At 41.3% G+C, this 15,036-nt stretch overlaps 1 protein-coding gene across 2 annotated transcripts in view; it reads left to right on the top strand.

Annotated features, from left to right (window-relative positions):
- Dnah9 (dynein axonemal heavy chain 9) overlaps window positions 1-15,036 on the top strand; it is a 356,165-nt gene that overhangs the window by 159,328 nt on the left and 181,801 nt on the right. For both annotated transcript variants that reach the window (XM_006973518.4, XM_076542621.1), the window contains 3 exons: window positions 9,020-9,185; window positions 11,332-11,434; window positions 11,934-12,173. In XM_006973518.4, coding sequence (XP_006973580.1) covers window positions 9,020-9,185; window positions 11,332-11,434; window positions 11,934-12,173 — 509 coding nt within the window. The remainder of the gene's footprint in view (window positions 1-9,019; window positions 9,186-11,331; window positions 11,435-11,933; window positions 12,174-15,036) is intronic.

Genomic DNA, 15,036 nt, shown 5'->3' with positions numbered 1-15,036 from the left:
ATATCTTTATAGTCATCCACTGTCTTATGCTCTTATACTGTTTCCACCCCCTTCTCCACAATGATTCCTGAGCCTTGGGAAAAGAGGGTAGGATGCAGATGTCCCATTTAGGGCCAACCATTCCTCATTCTCTTAGTCTCTGTACCTTGACCAGTTGTTGGTCTCAGTGTTAACTGCCATCTATTGCAAATACAAACTTCTCAGATAAGAACTGAGAGTACTAACCTGTGAATATAACAATAAGTCATTAGCAGCAGATTAAATACTACTTCATATGAGAAGAACATCAGTAGTAAACTCTTCCCAGGGCCTATGACCTATGTAGCCATAGATTCTTGGCCTGAAAAATTGTGCCAGGTATATGTTTCATCCTGTAGAGCAGAATTAGTTCCAATCAAATAGTGAGTGTTACTCCCATGGTATTCATACCACTAGTATAAAGTGGGCATGTCTTACCAGGACAGTTATTACTGTAGCTCCTAGGGTTCACAGCTGGGTAAGATTGATGATTACTTTTCTACTCTGGTAGTGTACATGGCACCTTCCAGAACCTTAAAAGTTAGAGCAAGTAGAGATAAAGCTTCCTTATCAGTACCAGCTTGATTGATATGGTAATGATATGTTCTATGACTCAAGTATGTCATGTTATCAGCAATAGGGTCTTACCATCAAGTCTTAAAAAACAATTAAGATCATTAGCAATAGTCTGTAATGCTTTGCGGGGGGTGGGGGGTGGGGGTATGGACTTCACTGGCCAACAACTCCAAAAGAGGTAGCCCATTCCCGGCACTGAGCTTTTTATTTGTTAGCCTGTGGTGTCAACAAGGGGCACTGTGGCACAACTATGGTAGCTCCTAATTTTAACTATTTTTATTTATTATATATAAGTATATATCTATATACTTGAAAGCTTCTACTGTAGTTGGTTTATATATATTTTTGGAAGGTCTTTAGCGTTATTTATCTCTTCCCATATTCCTTTATCTACCCTCCCCTCCTATCTCCCACCCCAGTTTAACACTTCCTGTTATATTATTACCCTTTTACTCACACAACTGACCCCCCCCATCTCTTACTAATTTCCTGACATCTATGAGTATTTCTAATGAAATACACGTATCTGAAGGTTCAAAGTTATCCACAAATGAGAAAAGGCATACAATGTTTGTTTTTCTGAAATTAGTTACCTCATCAGAATGTTCCTATCCATCTCTATCCATTTGCCTGAGAATTTCATAATTTTGTTTTTCTTAACAACTGAATAATATTTCATTGTATAAATGTATCATGTTTTCACTAACCATTCATCAGTTGATGAACATCTAGGCTATTCTCTTGACATACCTATTGTGAATACGGCAGCATTGAACATAGATGAGCAAGTATCTCTGTAGTAGGATATAGTCCTTTGAGTATATGTGCAAGAGTGGTAGAGCTGTCTCATGCAGATAGATATATTTCCATTTTTTGAGGAACCTCCACTCTGATTTCTGTAAAGTCTATGCCAGATTCTACTCCCAAGCAGAAATGAACCAATGTTCCCCTTCCCCTTCATCCATGCTAGCATTTGTTAGCATCTGTGGGTTGTTTTTGTTTATTTGTTTTGTTTTGTTTTTGTGTTTATCTCAGCCATTCTGACTGGGGTAAGATGAAATTTCAAAGTAGTTTTAACTTGCATTTCCCTGATGGCTAAAGATGTTAAACATTTAAAAAAAAATGTTTCTCAACCATTTATATTTCATCTTTTGAGAACCTGTTTCGTTTCATGCTCAATTAAAAAAAAACAAACAACTTCTGTTGTTCGTTTTCTTGATCTTTTGTTTTTTGAGTTCTAGATAATATAGCTCTGTCAGATATATAAAGAATTTTTCCCATTTTACAGGCTCCATTTTATGAAAGCTTTTGTTGAGTTTTAACAAATGTAATAAACTACAAATATTGAAAGTGTAAACTTTGGTAGGTTTTGAAATATTTATGCACCCATGAAACTGTTGTCATTGTTTAAATACTGAGCACCACCACCTCCAAGTTTTCTCACATCCTTTGATAATCCCTCACTGTGACCCTTCCACCCTGCCTGGTGCCAGACATCCACCCATCTTCCTTCACAGCCAATGAGTTTGTATCTTTTATTATTGTGTGTACTAAAATAGCAGGCATGCTCTTTTCTGCTTTCCTCCTCGCTCAACTGCATTTTAAATTAACCCATGTTGTTCAGTGTTAACAGTTACTTCTTTCCATTCTTGAATCAAAAGATCAAATTTATAAAACACTCCAGATGATTCCCACCACAAAAGTGCTTAGTAAGGGAATTTATTATTATAGTAATATTAACAAAAATGCTTCTCAAAGTTGAGACTCCACGTTAGACTAGTCTTCCCAAACCACAGCTGCCAGAATCAAAAGAGCATAAACAAATGTTTCTTACTTAGCAAAGAAGCTGAGCAAAAATTTTTCTGAAGAAAAAAAAAAAGCTAATATTATTGGAAGAAATGCTATCGCTTTGAAATAAGGAATAACCCCACCCCACAGGCCACTCCCAAGGGATCTCAGGGACATTTTGCAGCTTGTACATTGTGTTAGCCCAGTGGATCCCTTTTGCTTCATACCAGACAGACATTCGTGCATAAAGGAGGCACCTGCCTCTCTTCTCTCTCAAGCCATCCAGTTCTGGAGTCTCCATTGAGTTCTCTCTGAACTGACTGAAATGCAAATGAGGAATGTGCTTTAGGCATTCCCACAGCTCACCTAGCTGTATAGACAGCGTTAGTTCAGTGTTAATATAGTCAGCCTTGTGCTACAAGCTCTATCCCCACCCCTTTAATTCATTTAATCCCCAGCCATCCTGTGGCACCTCATTGATAATGCTTTTGGTTATAAGTAGCAGAAAACCTAATGATATTGGTGTAGAAATCACACACACACACACACACACACACACACACACACACACACACACACACACACACACACAAAGTCCAAAGGTAATTACAAACTCTAGATCAGTTGTTTAATGATACCTGTGTTAAAATATTTGTTAATCCCTTGACTTATCTATTCTTCAAGATGACAGAATGTCTTCTGCTTCATTCATTGTATTTTCATTCCAAATAGGGAAAGGAGGGATGTGGTGGTAGATACCTGTAATCCTAGCTTTGGGATGCTGCAGCAGGTGAATCGAAAGTTGGAGGACAGCCTGGGCTGTATGGGGAGACCAGAGATGGATGGATGGATGGATGGATGGATGGATGCATGAATGCATGGATGGATGGATGCATAGATGAATGAGTGGATGGATGCATGGATGAATGGATTATAGATGGATGGATGCATGCATGCATGCATGGATGCATGGATGGTGGATGCATGCATGGATGAATGAGTGGATGAATGGATGCATGGGTGGATGAATGGATGAGTAGAGCACTCAAGAACCTCCTAGATTTGTGCTTGTGTCTCACTGTTCACAGTTATGGCCACTCCAGCTGGAAAATATCAAAAGAGAATGAAGTTGGGAACCATGATGATCACAGCTCTGAGCATGATTTTTTTTTCTCATCTGATGAGCACACAAGGCTTAGTATTTTAAATGTGTCTTCTTTCAAAGTCACCCTATGTGTTGATAGCAAAGTTGTCTGATTTTATCAAACTATATGGACCTTCTATTTTGATATCCTGTAAGGCCTGCATCTTAATTTCCATAGTAGAATGCCTTCTTTGCTCTATGTACCTGACGTATGGAGTGTGTTCATATCTGTCTCTTGGACTGTGACTATAACAGGACCTTCCTTCATTATGGAAAAAAAAACTCAGCCTTTAACAAACTACTCTCTATTCCATGCACAGCCAGGTTGGCCATGCTTCAGCCCAAGCTGAAGTCTCTGTTCTCATTCCTACCAGATTCTCCTCACACCTTGCTCTATGGCTCTTTTTCCCTTTGCTAGGAAACAATGTAATGGTTCACCCTTGGGTTCTATTGAGGGTCACTGTGATGAAAGCTCATTTTAGGTTTTTTTTTTTTTTATCTTCTCTGTTGAAGACCATTTTATATCCTGGTATCTCTTTTATGAATAACTATGACCTATACCTCCCAGAATTTGTCATTTAGAAGAGGTGGAATTATACTGCTAATCTGATAAATTGTGGTTACTGGAATTATACATAGATTTAGCTCTGAGCTTTCTAACAAGCAGTTCATAAAGGCAAATGTGAGATAGCTTTTACGGGTTATGATAGCTGTATCATTTTACTTGTACAAATAAGTTGTTTCTCTTTCCACATTGTTTTATGGTCCTTTTGGGTCTTTGTTTAGGTAGACCTTTTTCTGCCCCTCCTCTCTTTGCTCTCTTCTCATTCTTTTAGAAAATGTGAATAAGTTTTTTTAAAAATAATAATAAAATTTGCAAAGAGCCACAGACTAATCTAGATAGAAGAGGGGGAGTAAAGAACTTGGTGAAGGTCGATGGACTCAGAGTTTCTGTTCAGAGGAGCTGGCTGAACTTCATGCTCATGGTAATCCTGCATTCTCTCATCGTCCAACTGCGATTTGAATTATTAGTTCAACAAATACTTGAGAGCTTAATTACACTAATTAGAGAGGAGCTCAGATGTCTGAAAGTGTAAGATGAGTCTCTGTAACCTGCTCATTAAAACTTAAGGTTATTGGGTATCTTCAAAGATTTACTCAAATCCCTACCTCAAAGGAGTGCTGTGCTTACACTGCTGTAGGTGGATAGCTTGCCTTTGCTCAGTGTCTTCCAAAAAGGAAATGACACAAGCTAGTGCTAGGTCATCCACAATCCATCATCTAATGAGCAAGAATTCTGCTTGGAATTGTAGGTGATTCGGAACAAAACGAAACCGAGAGCACTACCTTCAGACAATGGAGAAGTCATTCCATAAATTAAGAAACATAGCACAGCCATTAAAATCATGTTTCAAAGGGATCTTTATTACGAGATAGAGAAATTTGCCACAGATCCAAGCATGATGACTCACATCTGCAATCCCAGCCCTCCAGAGGCTGAGGCAGGAGGCTCATTAGTTTAAGGCAAGCCTGTGCTTTATAGTCAGATTCTGTTGCCAAAAAAAAATAAATAAATAAGAGTTACATAATATATTAAATAAAAACTAAAATATATATAAGCAATATGTTTACAACAATTATGGTTTGTAGAGATTTTAAAAATCTAATAGAAAAGGGTGTCTTGAATAACGTACAGGACACAAGAATATTGAAAGAACTGCTAACTGCTTGGTGATAAAAAAATTTTGGCCGATTGTCACTTTCATCACTGCGAATTTTTGTGCATTCTAATCTTTCCAGAATGAATATGTATGATTTTTATAGTCATGCAAAACAAGCTATTTCTTCAAAGAATACATCAAAAGGCCTTACAGATACAACCAAAAAGTCTTAACATATGAAAAACTTAAATAATCTGAAAGGAAAATAGTTCAAACACAAGTACACAAATCATGTGATTGCAAGGGAAGTCATGATTAATTAATTATTGATGCTATCGCCAAAAAAATATATGGAGCAGGCAATGAGCTGAGAGTTTCTAAAGGCAGAAAGCAGATTGGAGGCCCTGTACAGATGTGGTTGGCAGCTGTCATTCCCTGAGAGTCTGCAATCAGGCAGACTTGGGGTAAAGCCCTGGCTTTGGCTCTTCATAGTCATTTGATCCTGGAGAAAACCCCTTGATTTATCTAAAGCTCAGTCTTTTCCCTTAAAAGACTTTTGAAAGGTAAAGACAGTTTATCAGGGGGCTCTTAGGGGGGCTTGTAAGGCAGTGCAGGTCAACTGCTCACCACAGCAGGTCCCTGGCATACCATATAGATGCATAAATGTACTGCTCTTGAATCTTGATACTGGAGGGCCAGAATGGTCAGGAACAGCCTAGAGATGCTGAGGATGAAGACACAAGGGATTACTCACCCAGTGTGATACTTGATGTTTATTGTCAAATTGACAAAATACAGAATCACCAAAGACACAAACCTCTAGACAGATCTGTAAGGGGTTTTCTAGATGGAATTAACTGAGGTGGAACAACTCACCTTAAATGTAAAAGGAACTATTCCAAGGAGTTGGGTCTTGGCCTGAATGAAAAGGATAAGGTAAACTCATCTCTTTCTGATTCCTGAAGATGGATGTAGTGGACCAACTGCTTCCTGCCTCAATTACCATGATGGACTGTACCCTCAAACCTAAGTTGCTTTCATCAGGTATTTTGTAATAGTACCCAGAAAAGTCACTTCTATGTCCAGTGTGTGTGTGTGTGTGTGTGTGTGTGTGTGTGTGTGTGTGTGTGTGTGTGTAGGGGGTGATCACTGGGATCAGCACCTGAAGATCTAGATTCCGGTTTCAACAAGGAGCTCAACCTTCCTTGCTTAACTCTTGTGTCTTTAATTCCAGTATGGAGAAAAGACTTTCTTTCGCTGTCTCTCAGGGCTTCCTGTAATATTTTCACTCATTCCTCAACTGAATAAACAATCCCTAAGCATTCTTCTGTGTGCTAAAGGATGTGCTAGAGAAACAAAATAGTCCCTGTCCTCAGGAGTTTAGATTCTCATATGGAATGAGTGGGTGAGATGAAAAAAACAAGATAAATAATAAATAACAAAACACATTAAATAGTGATGAGTGTTATAAAGAAAAAAATTAAACAGAGGTAGGGCAAAGATGTGGGGGTGAGGGCTCAAATTTAGGTAGAGCACTAGGAAGACCTTACTGGGTGGTGGACATATTTGAGTACATAAATGAAGAAACAAGTCATGCTGGCATTTAGAAGAAGAGGATACCAGGCATAGGAAAGAGCCAGAGCAAATTCTCTGGGGGCAACAAATGATGTTTGTATCAGAAGCAGGTGGCTGGAGCAGAGAGTGAAGAGGTTGTCCAGACTGAAGTGAGATGCCATGGAGAGCTTAAGCAGGCAGGGTGCTGACATCATCTGGCTCACTCTTCACCAGGGCTCCCCGGTCTGTTGTTTTGAGAACATAATGAAAAAGAGCGGAGTCAACTAGGGTGGTGCTGCCATTGCCATGTGAGAGCCAGAGCACAAGATGGCAGCCACAGCAATGCTGAAATGGTCTTCACCTGGAAGATGACAGTCCCAAGATACTGGGGATTGGCATTAATAAAAGCACAGATATCAATAAATGGACGGCACTGCTCCCTGAAGTCACAAACTGAACTGTGCCATTATTCACAGGTCTCAAGAAGTTCAATTAAAAAATTCACAAATGGGGTGGGCTTGACTCAGATGTATGTGTGACAAGGTCAGAACTCAACCAGAAATGCTCAGCACAGGCTACTCTCCTCATCACTCCTGTTTGTCTTCTCAATATCAATATCAACACAATCCCTCAAACTTAAGCCATGCCCACTCCTCCAGCCCCACCAGGACACTGAACCACCATTCAGTGTCATTTCCTCTTAGATGTGAACAGAAGGAGAGAGAGATCCACAAGATCATGCCTTGCCTCTCTCTTCCTTTCTTTCCCTGGAGAATTTTGCATATTCCATTTGAGACAATCCAGCACTCTCCAAGGCCACTTCTTGGTAACTGGGGTGCTTTTCTCCTCTACCATCCTATAGCTGCCTAAAAAGCTTAATCAACCCAAATTACAGGGTCTGCTTAAGTCAAGGGTTTGATTTGAATGCTATTGCCTTGGGAGGTGGAGAAACAAGTATTCCTAAGGAGAAGCTTCCTATTAGCAGGACTGGTCTCAAAGCATGTCCTTGGCAGCCCATTAATTATATTTCATTTTTGACAGATCTCATATATAGTTGTTATATCTTTAAGGGGGGAGAAGGTGTTGGGTGATTAATTGGTTGATAGTGTATGTTAATTGCATGCTAATTAAATTTAAATTTAATTCATATTTGAAACACTTAATTTAACTTGGGCCCAGGAAATTAGAATATTCAAGCGTCTTGAGGGAACTTGTCTTTCTATCTGTCACCTTCCTTGTCTGTTGACACTTTCTCCTTGTTTACAAACTTGTTTTTCAGGAGAAGAAATCAGATGGTTCTGAGGGCTCCCAGCTGTAATAAGAAAGTGTTGGTTCTTGAAATCCATAAATATTTAATTGCTTTACCAGAAAAAAAGTAAATCCTAACTCTCCACCCTATTACTTAAGTTTCTTCTGAACAAGCCCCATCAAGCTGGAATCGGTGTGTCTGCTTCCTTCCCTCTGGCTTGATAATGGAAAAGACGAGTCCAGGAGAGAGTGTCTGTACTGAGTTCTCACACTGTTCTTCGCTGATAGGGAGCCAGAGGACTAAAGGCAGGCCAGGGTGCTGATGGATGCCTTGCAGACATTCTCTGAGGCTGTTTTTCTACTCCTGAACCCCGGGAGGTGAAGACTCTGCAACCAATGTTGGCAAAATATCCCAGTGACTCCTCCTACAGCTTTCAGGGTGAGGAGGCCTCCAGCTGAGCCCCAGAGCCACAGCTTTTAGTCCCCTTTGTGTCTTGGGTGCAGTGGAGAGGTAGGTCTACCAGGGTCCAGTTCTGGGTAGAGTCCTTAGGGATAAAGACCTGGCCTGGTGACGGTGAATGCATCTTTAGTTTCTAACCTGTGAACAACAAAAACTGGGAACCACAAGAATGGCAAGTGCATGGGCTTTGGGGCTTAACTGTTCTATTTTGCAGACTGGCTCTCCCTTAGCCACGCAGTTTAGTGCTTTCTGTGCCTTGGCACCCGTAGCTCTCAAGTGGAATAGGATTCATTTTATCATCCTATGTTGTAAGAATTAGATGAGGTAGTAAATACAACCTAACAAGACATACTATAAGATGCTTCGTGCCTGGTGGGTAGTGCCACACTTGTTGCCTGGTCACTCCAAGTTCCTCTTCTGGTCCAGTAGAATGACTAATCTAACAGAATGATCATTGCTCTTTGTACCTTCATGTGAGTGCACCTCAGCTTGTCCTGGACACTTGCACTGCCTCAGTGTTGACTTCTGAGGTTCGAATTTCCTTCCCTAACTAACTGGGTCTCTCCTCAGCTGTCCTGGAGAAACCTCTAGAAAAGAAGGCGGGCAGGAATTATGGCCCTCCAGGCAACAGGAAGCTCATATATTTCATCGACGATATGAACATGCCCGAGGTGGATGCCTATGGGACAGTACAGCCCCACACTATCATCAGGCAGCACCTAGACTACGGCCACTGGTAAGTGTCCCCGCAGAAGGGTTTCAGGTCACTCAGCTCACTAGGGGCTGCGGTGGCAAACTTCATTCGGCTCTAATGCCACAAGAGGAGCCCAGGGTAAACCCCACTCCTTGGGGGCTTCTATGCTTTTTGGAGTGCTCCCTCGGGCAGAGCTTCTGGGTCAACTGAACTCTCACCCAAGAAGGAAGCTACAGTTTTCTACAGGACTCACTGCCATGACCTCTGGAGACTAGGAAGGATGAGTGTATTGGAGGAGTAGACAGAGGATGGAGAGGGAATTTTGGATTTTATTGGCCATGTGCTATACAGGCATATAGAAACACACCCAACTGTACTATATGCAGCATTGATTTTTTTCAAATATAAGACTATGGCATACAATTTAAAAGAGAAAACATTATTTCAAAATTGCATTCTCTCCGAACTCCCCACTTGCCTCCACTGTGTCCTCCTACAGAGGTCTGATGATAGCAGACACACTCCCAGCTGACCTGCTTGGGCTCGACATCTTCCAAAGCAATGCGGAGTCTCATAGTTTCTCTCACAACATCCTCATTTTTAATGACAGCCAGTCTACACTGGCCAGGAAAAGGTCAGTGATCTGAAACATGTCTGTCTCCCTTGCCTCCTTCCGTCAAGATGATGTGGAGGGTTCAGAGAGAAATGAGAGAAGGGTCGCAGTGAAGATGCCAACTTGAGTTGCATCTCAGTCCTTCCTAAAATCTCTGTCAAATACCATTAGCATCTTGCCCCGAGTCTCCACATTAGGATTTGAGCTCCTAAACACTATAGGAAACATAAAGTAAAGCTAAGATGCTTAACTTAGCTTCATGGTCGCACATCTTAAGTGGGAAATAGAAACAATGAAAATTCTGCTCTAGTGCTTCCTCTCTTGGTGTGTACTAAATACCTACGTCAGATCCTCTTCTCTCTCCTCGAGTTCCCGATGTACCAAAGCGGATGCCTTGGGGTTTCTGAGAAAACTGGTGCCAAGTCCACCCTTGCTTCTGTACTTGCTCACTCACTGCCTTCCACACTCTGTGTCTCGGCCCCCCTGCCCTCTCGCCTAAAGTGTAACCCTAGTGTATCGGTTCCATAGCCTCTTGCTCCTGAAGTCTACACTAACTAGTCCCCATGCCTTTGTTGGCTCCCTCCTGTCATGGAAATTTCTGTTTTGTTTGCTACAAGTCATTCCCCAATGGCTATTCTCTCTTTCTTCTCTGTATAACTAAATTTTCCTCTCTATTCTTGCTTCCTGCTTGGCTTCCAACTCTTCAATGTAATTCTCTTTGATTTCTGCCCTTCCACCCCATAATTTCCTGCAAACCTCCTAGCTAGTGTTACTGTGGGATCCGTGGGAGAGGTCTTTCTTCTCTCTACAGTGCTAATGGAGGAATGCTGGTTTCCATTGCTTTCTGGGCAGCCACATCCCCCTGTGTTTCTTCTTGCCCATCAGTCCTCTTCTGTGCTCTCCTCTTGGGCTTTTTCCGTAGACATTGGATTTCTTGTAATTTTTATCTTAGGCTATTGTTTTTTCTTAGTCTGTCAGTAGATCTAGGCCTCTACTTTTTTATTTAAACACCTATGGTGGTTTGAGTGAGAATAGCCCCCCATAGACTCATATGTTTGGTCCCCAGTTAGTGAGACTGTTTGGGGAAAGGATTAGGAGGTGTGGCTTTGCTGGAGTAGGTGTGTCATGAGGGGGAGCAAACTTTGTAGTTCCAAAAGACACATGTGACTCCCCATGCTCTTCCTGCCTCAATTTGTGAATCAAGATGTGAACTCTTAGCTGTTCCTTCTCTGTTATCATGGATTCTTATCCTCTGAAGCCATAAGCTAAGTTAAACACTGTCTTTTATAAGTTTCCTTAGTCATGGTGTCTTATCACAGCAATGGAAAAGTATGTAAGACATAACCTAAGCATATGAATCATAGAAATTGTCCTACTTCACCTTGAGGAAGTGCTACTCAGCCCTCACACATAACTTTCACTATAAATTTGTTTGTTTGTTTGTTTGTTTTGTTTAGAGAGAGAATGCCACTATGTGGCCCAGCCTGCCCTCACACTCACATCTTCCTGCCTCCTGAATGCCTGGGTTATAGATATATACCAACAATGGTGGCTCACTGAAGGTATCTATTTTAGGTATGATCGGAACAAGCTGTCCCTAAAGGAGATCATGAACGTACAGTACATCTCCTGTATGAACCCCACTGCAGGCAGCTTTACAATCAACGCAAGGCTTCAGGTATGAAAGTCAAGCATGGGTAATATTTCTGAGTCCTAATGCTATCTATCAGGGCTGATGGCCTTTGATTATTAGTGATATCTGGCCTTTCCTCTGCCCAGGCTACCAAAGTGGCAAACCAACTCGTGTTTCTAGGATAAGAACTCCTAGACTCGGTGTCACAGGATTGAGAACTAGAGGAGTTCCCAGAGTTTACACGAGAGTCAACTTCCTCATTCTCAATATAAGTCTTCAAGTAGATGGACTTACCTTTTCAAGGGTGTATAGACACAGACTCACAGTGTCGACTCAGATTTGGACTCAGATTCTTTTCCCACTAGCCCATGTAGTATCTTTGACCAAAGCTTCGATGCTGTTATTCTTCCAGTCATTTCGGGTTCTAACTATGTTTGGTGACAGAATCTTTGATTACTGTCCCCAGTCTGGAATGGTGGTCTTCACAGGGTGATAAATGATATCCAACTTACTCCTGTCTCATGTCCCTTGTCTTCTTCTGCAGCGTCACTTCAGTGTGTTTGGCCTCTCCTTCCCAGGGGCTGATGCCCTCTCCTCCATTTATAGCACCATCCTGACCCACCACCTGAAGCTTGGAAACTTCCCCAGCACCCTGCAGAAATCCATCCCTCCTCTCATCAACCTGGCTATCACCTTCCACCAGAAAATCGCCACCACATTCCTGCCCACAGCAATCAAATTTCACTACATTTTCAATCTCAGAGATTTTGCCAATATTTTCCAGGTAAGTTTGTGAGTGACTGTGAAAGCTTAGAGATGATCCATAGGTTCCTATTCTTAAAAAAGATAGATGGTAAATGGCAAATCCCTCTCAACAAAGACACAAACTGTGTGGAGTTGTGATCATAAATAGGCAAAGAATGTCATGGGCTCCATGAGGAAGACTTCAACAAAACCAAGTTTTATTTTAAAACTAAACTATTTCTCAGTAAAAATAGAATGTGTCTCAGTTGGTTCCTTTGTTACAAGGCTCAGCATCAGGGAGACAATGCTATATTAATATTCTAGTGTACTGGGAAGAAAAAGGGAGAAGATGGACAAGAAAGGAGAATGAGACAAGAGAATGAAAAAGAAACAATAAGAGAAGGGAGAAAAGGAAAAAGGAAGACAAGGAGAAAGAAGAATAATGATTTTAAAAGTCCTTCATTGCCTGTACTCATTATTTTCATGATGAAAAGAAATATTCCCAAACTATGCAAGTTAGAGGCCATGTTATAATACTCCTAAAGTATCATTTGCCATCTTCTGCTATAGCCTCAGCCATACAAATTCCAGATTCATTTCCAGATCAAATCTGTTTCAGATACAGTCTAGTCTGATCTTCAACTTGAGATCCTCCTGTTACAGCCAGTTGGAGATCAGACTAGGTTATATAGTTAGATCCTATCTCAAAAATAGCAAAAGCAAAAAACCCACTACCCTGTAAAGATTATGGTGCTGAGGATTGCAGAGCATGTCAAAGTCTGTGCTTACTCATAATTAGCTCTCATACTTTAAACACTAATTGAAAGAGAGATTGCTTATATCATAGACCCATGCTTAAACTCACTGAAATGTGATGGAGTCTGGGTATTACTATCTATGTTTCCTAAATGAATCACAATAGATAAAATGTTTGATCAAATTCACATTGCTCCTCAATGGCAGTGCTAAAGGAGAACTGGTCAACCACCCTTGACCAGAAGCAATCTTGCTTCAGTCCCTGCCTGGACATTTGCCTTGTCATCTAGACATCTTAACACTTACTCCTCAGCTCAATACTTTGCAATAGATGTTGTTTTGGTTGATTTTATCCAGTTGACACAAACCTAGACATATATGGGAAGAGGGAATCTTTAATTGAGAAAATTCCTCCAAAAATTAGCCTGTGTTCAAGTCTGTGAGGCATTTTCTTGATTAATAATTGATGTGTGTAGCCAGTGCCATCCCTGATCAGATGCTCCTTGGTTGTAATAAGAAAGCAAGCTCAAGAAGCCATGGGGATCAATCCTGCAGCAGCACTCCTCCATGGCCTCCTTATTAGTTCCTGTCTCCTGGCTCCTGCCTTGAGTCACTGTCCTGACTCCCTCAGGGAAGCTATATGGTGAAATAAACCCTTTCCTCCCCAAGTTGCTTTTGATCATGGAGTTTTACCACAACAATAGAAACCCTAACTAAACCAGATGGTATCACCTCCATTTGGTAGAGATTTGGAGAAGTCACTGGCTAGCAGATGGAGGGCATGAATGCTCAGGGAGACAGAAAGCACAAAATGGTATTAGCCTAGGTCAGCTGGGTGGGAGCAGTCGTGGGTAGTGGAGAGGTAAGAGATGAGACCACAATATAATTTGAGACCTGAAGAGGCCCTTGTGAAAGGTTTGCTGTGGGGTGTCTTTCTGTATGCTGTGAATATATGCTGTTCCCATTGGTTAGTACATAAAGCTGTTTTGGCCTATGGTAAGAAAGCTTACAGGAAAATCCAAGAGAGATAATGAGAGAAGAAAGGAGAAAGGGGGGAGACACCAAACTGCCATCCAAGGAGCAACATGTAATGGGACACAGGTAAAGGCATTGAACATGTGGAGCTACATAGATAAATAGAGATGGGTTAATTTGAGATGGAAGAGCTAGCTGGCAAGAAGCCTGCCATAGGCCATACAGTTGGTAATTAATATAAGCCTCTGAATGATTATTTTATAAGCAGCTACGGGATTGCAGGGCCAGGTGGGACCGGAGAAACTTTGCAGCTACAAAGGTTTGGCTTTAGTTTATAATATTTGCTGAGCACAGCACTAACCCTTTACACCTATTAATTCATTTAATCCTCTCAACAGCCATAGAAGATAAAACACTGACTAGAGTCAGCCTTCTTTAACCTTGAGTTCCACAAAGCTAAAGTCAACCAACTGTGGATTGAAAATACTTTGAGGACTTGGGATCTATACAGAACAGATTATTTTCTTTCTGATCATTATTCCACTAATAGTAGAATGTATAAACTATTTACCCTATCAGCTTCATTAGATGTTGTACATAATTTAGAAGTGGTTGAAAGTATACAGAAGAATCTGCATAGGCTATATGCTTATATTGCTATATTTTACAGAAATACCTGAGTGTCCATGGATTATGATGCTCAAGGGAGTCTTGAAACCAGTGCCCTATGGGTCAACAGGAATGTCTCTATTTCAATTAAAAAATGACACAGTGGTGAGGTTCCTTGAACATGATCACAGAACCGGTAATCAGCAGCATGTGAGGCCCCAGCTAGAATGTTCAACCCTCCTGTGTAGGTAATTTAGAGCCACACAATGCCTTCAGAAAGGGAGTATTTTATTCCAACCTCATTTTGTGTAATGGATGCCGTGTTAAGGAAGAACCATAAAGGTGAGAAAAGCCAGAATGGATGCCAAGTCTCTTGTTTTCCTGGCCTGTCTTTGACTAATTCAAGCAACCTGAGTGGCAACTCCTTGGACTCTGTATCTCAGGCTGGACTCTTGGCACCCTGACAGCTGTCAGCAAGTCACCATAGCAATGGCGAGTACACCACCCCATTGGAGTGCTGCCTCCCTTCAACTCCAGCGGCACAGCTCTGCCCATGCCCCACC

Source organism: Peromyscus maniculatus, chromosome 8, assembly GCF_049852395.1.
Source record: "Peromyscus maniculatus bairdii isolate BWxNUB_F1_BW_parent chromosome 8, HU_Pman_BW_mat_3.1, whole genome shotgun sequence".
In the NCBI taxonomy this organism is placed as follows: Eukaryota; Metazoa; Chordata; class Mammalia; order Rodentia; family Cricetidae; genus Peromyscus; species Peromyscus maniculatus.
The sequence above is the reverse complement of the archived record's forward strand: the minus strand, read 5'-3'. Positions and strand labels throughout refer to the sequence as shown.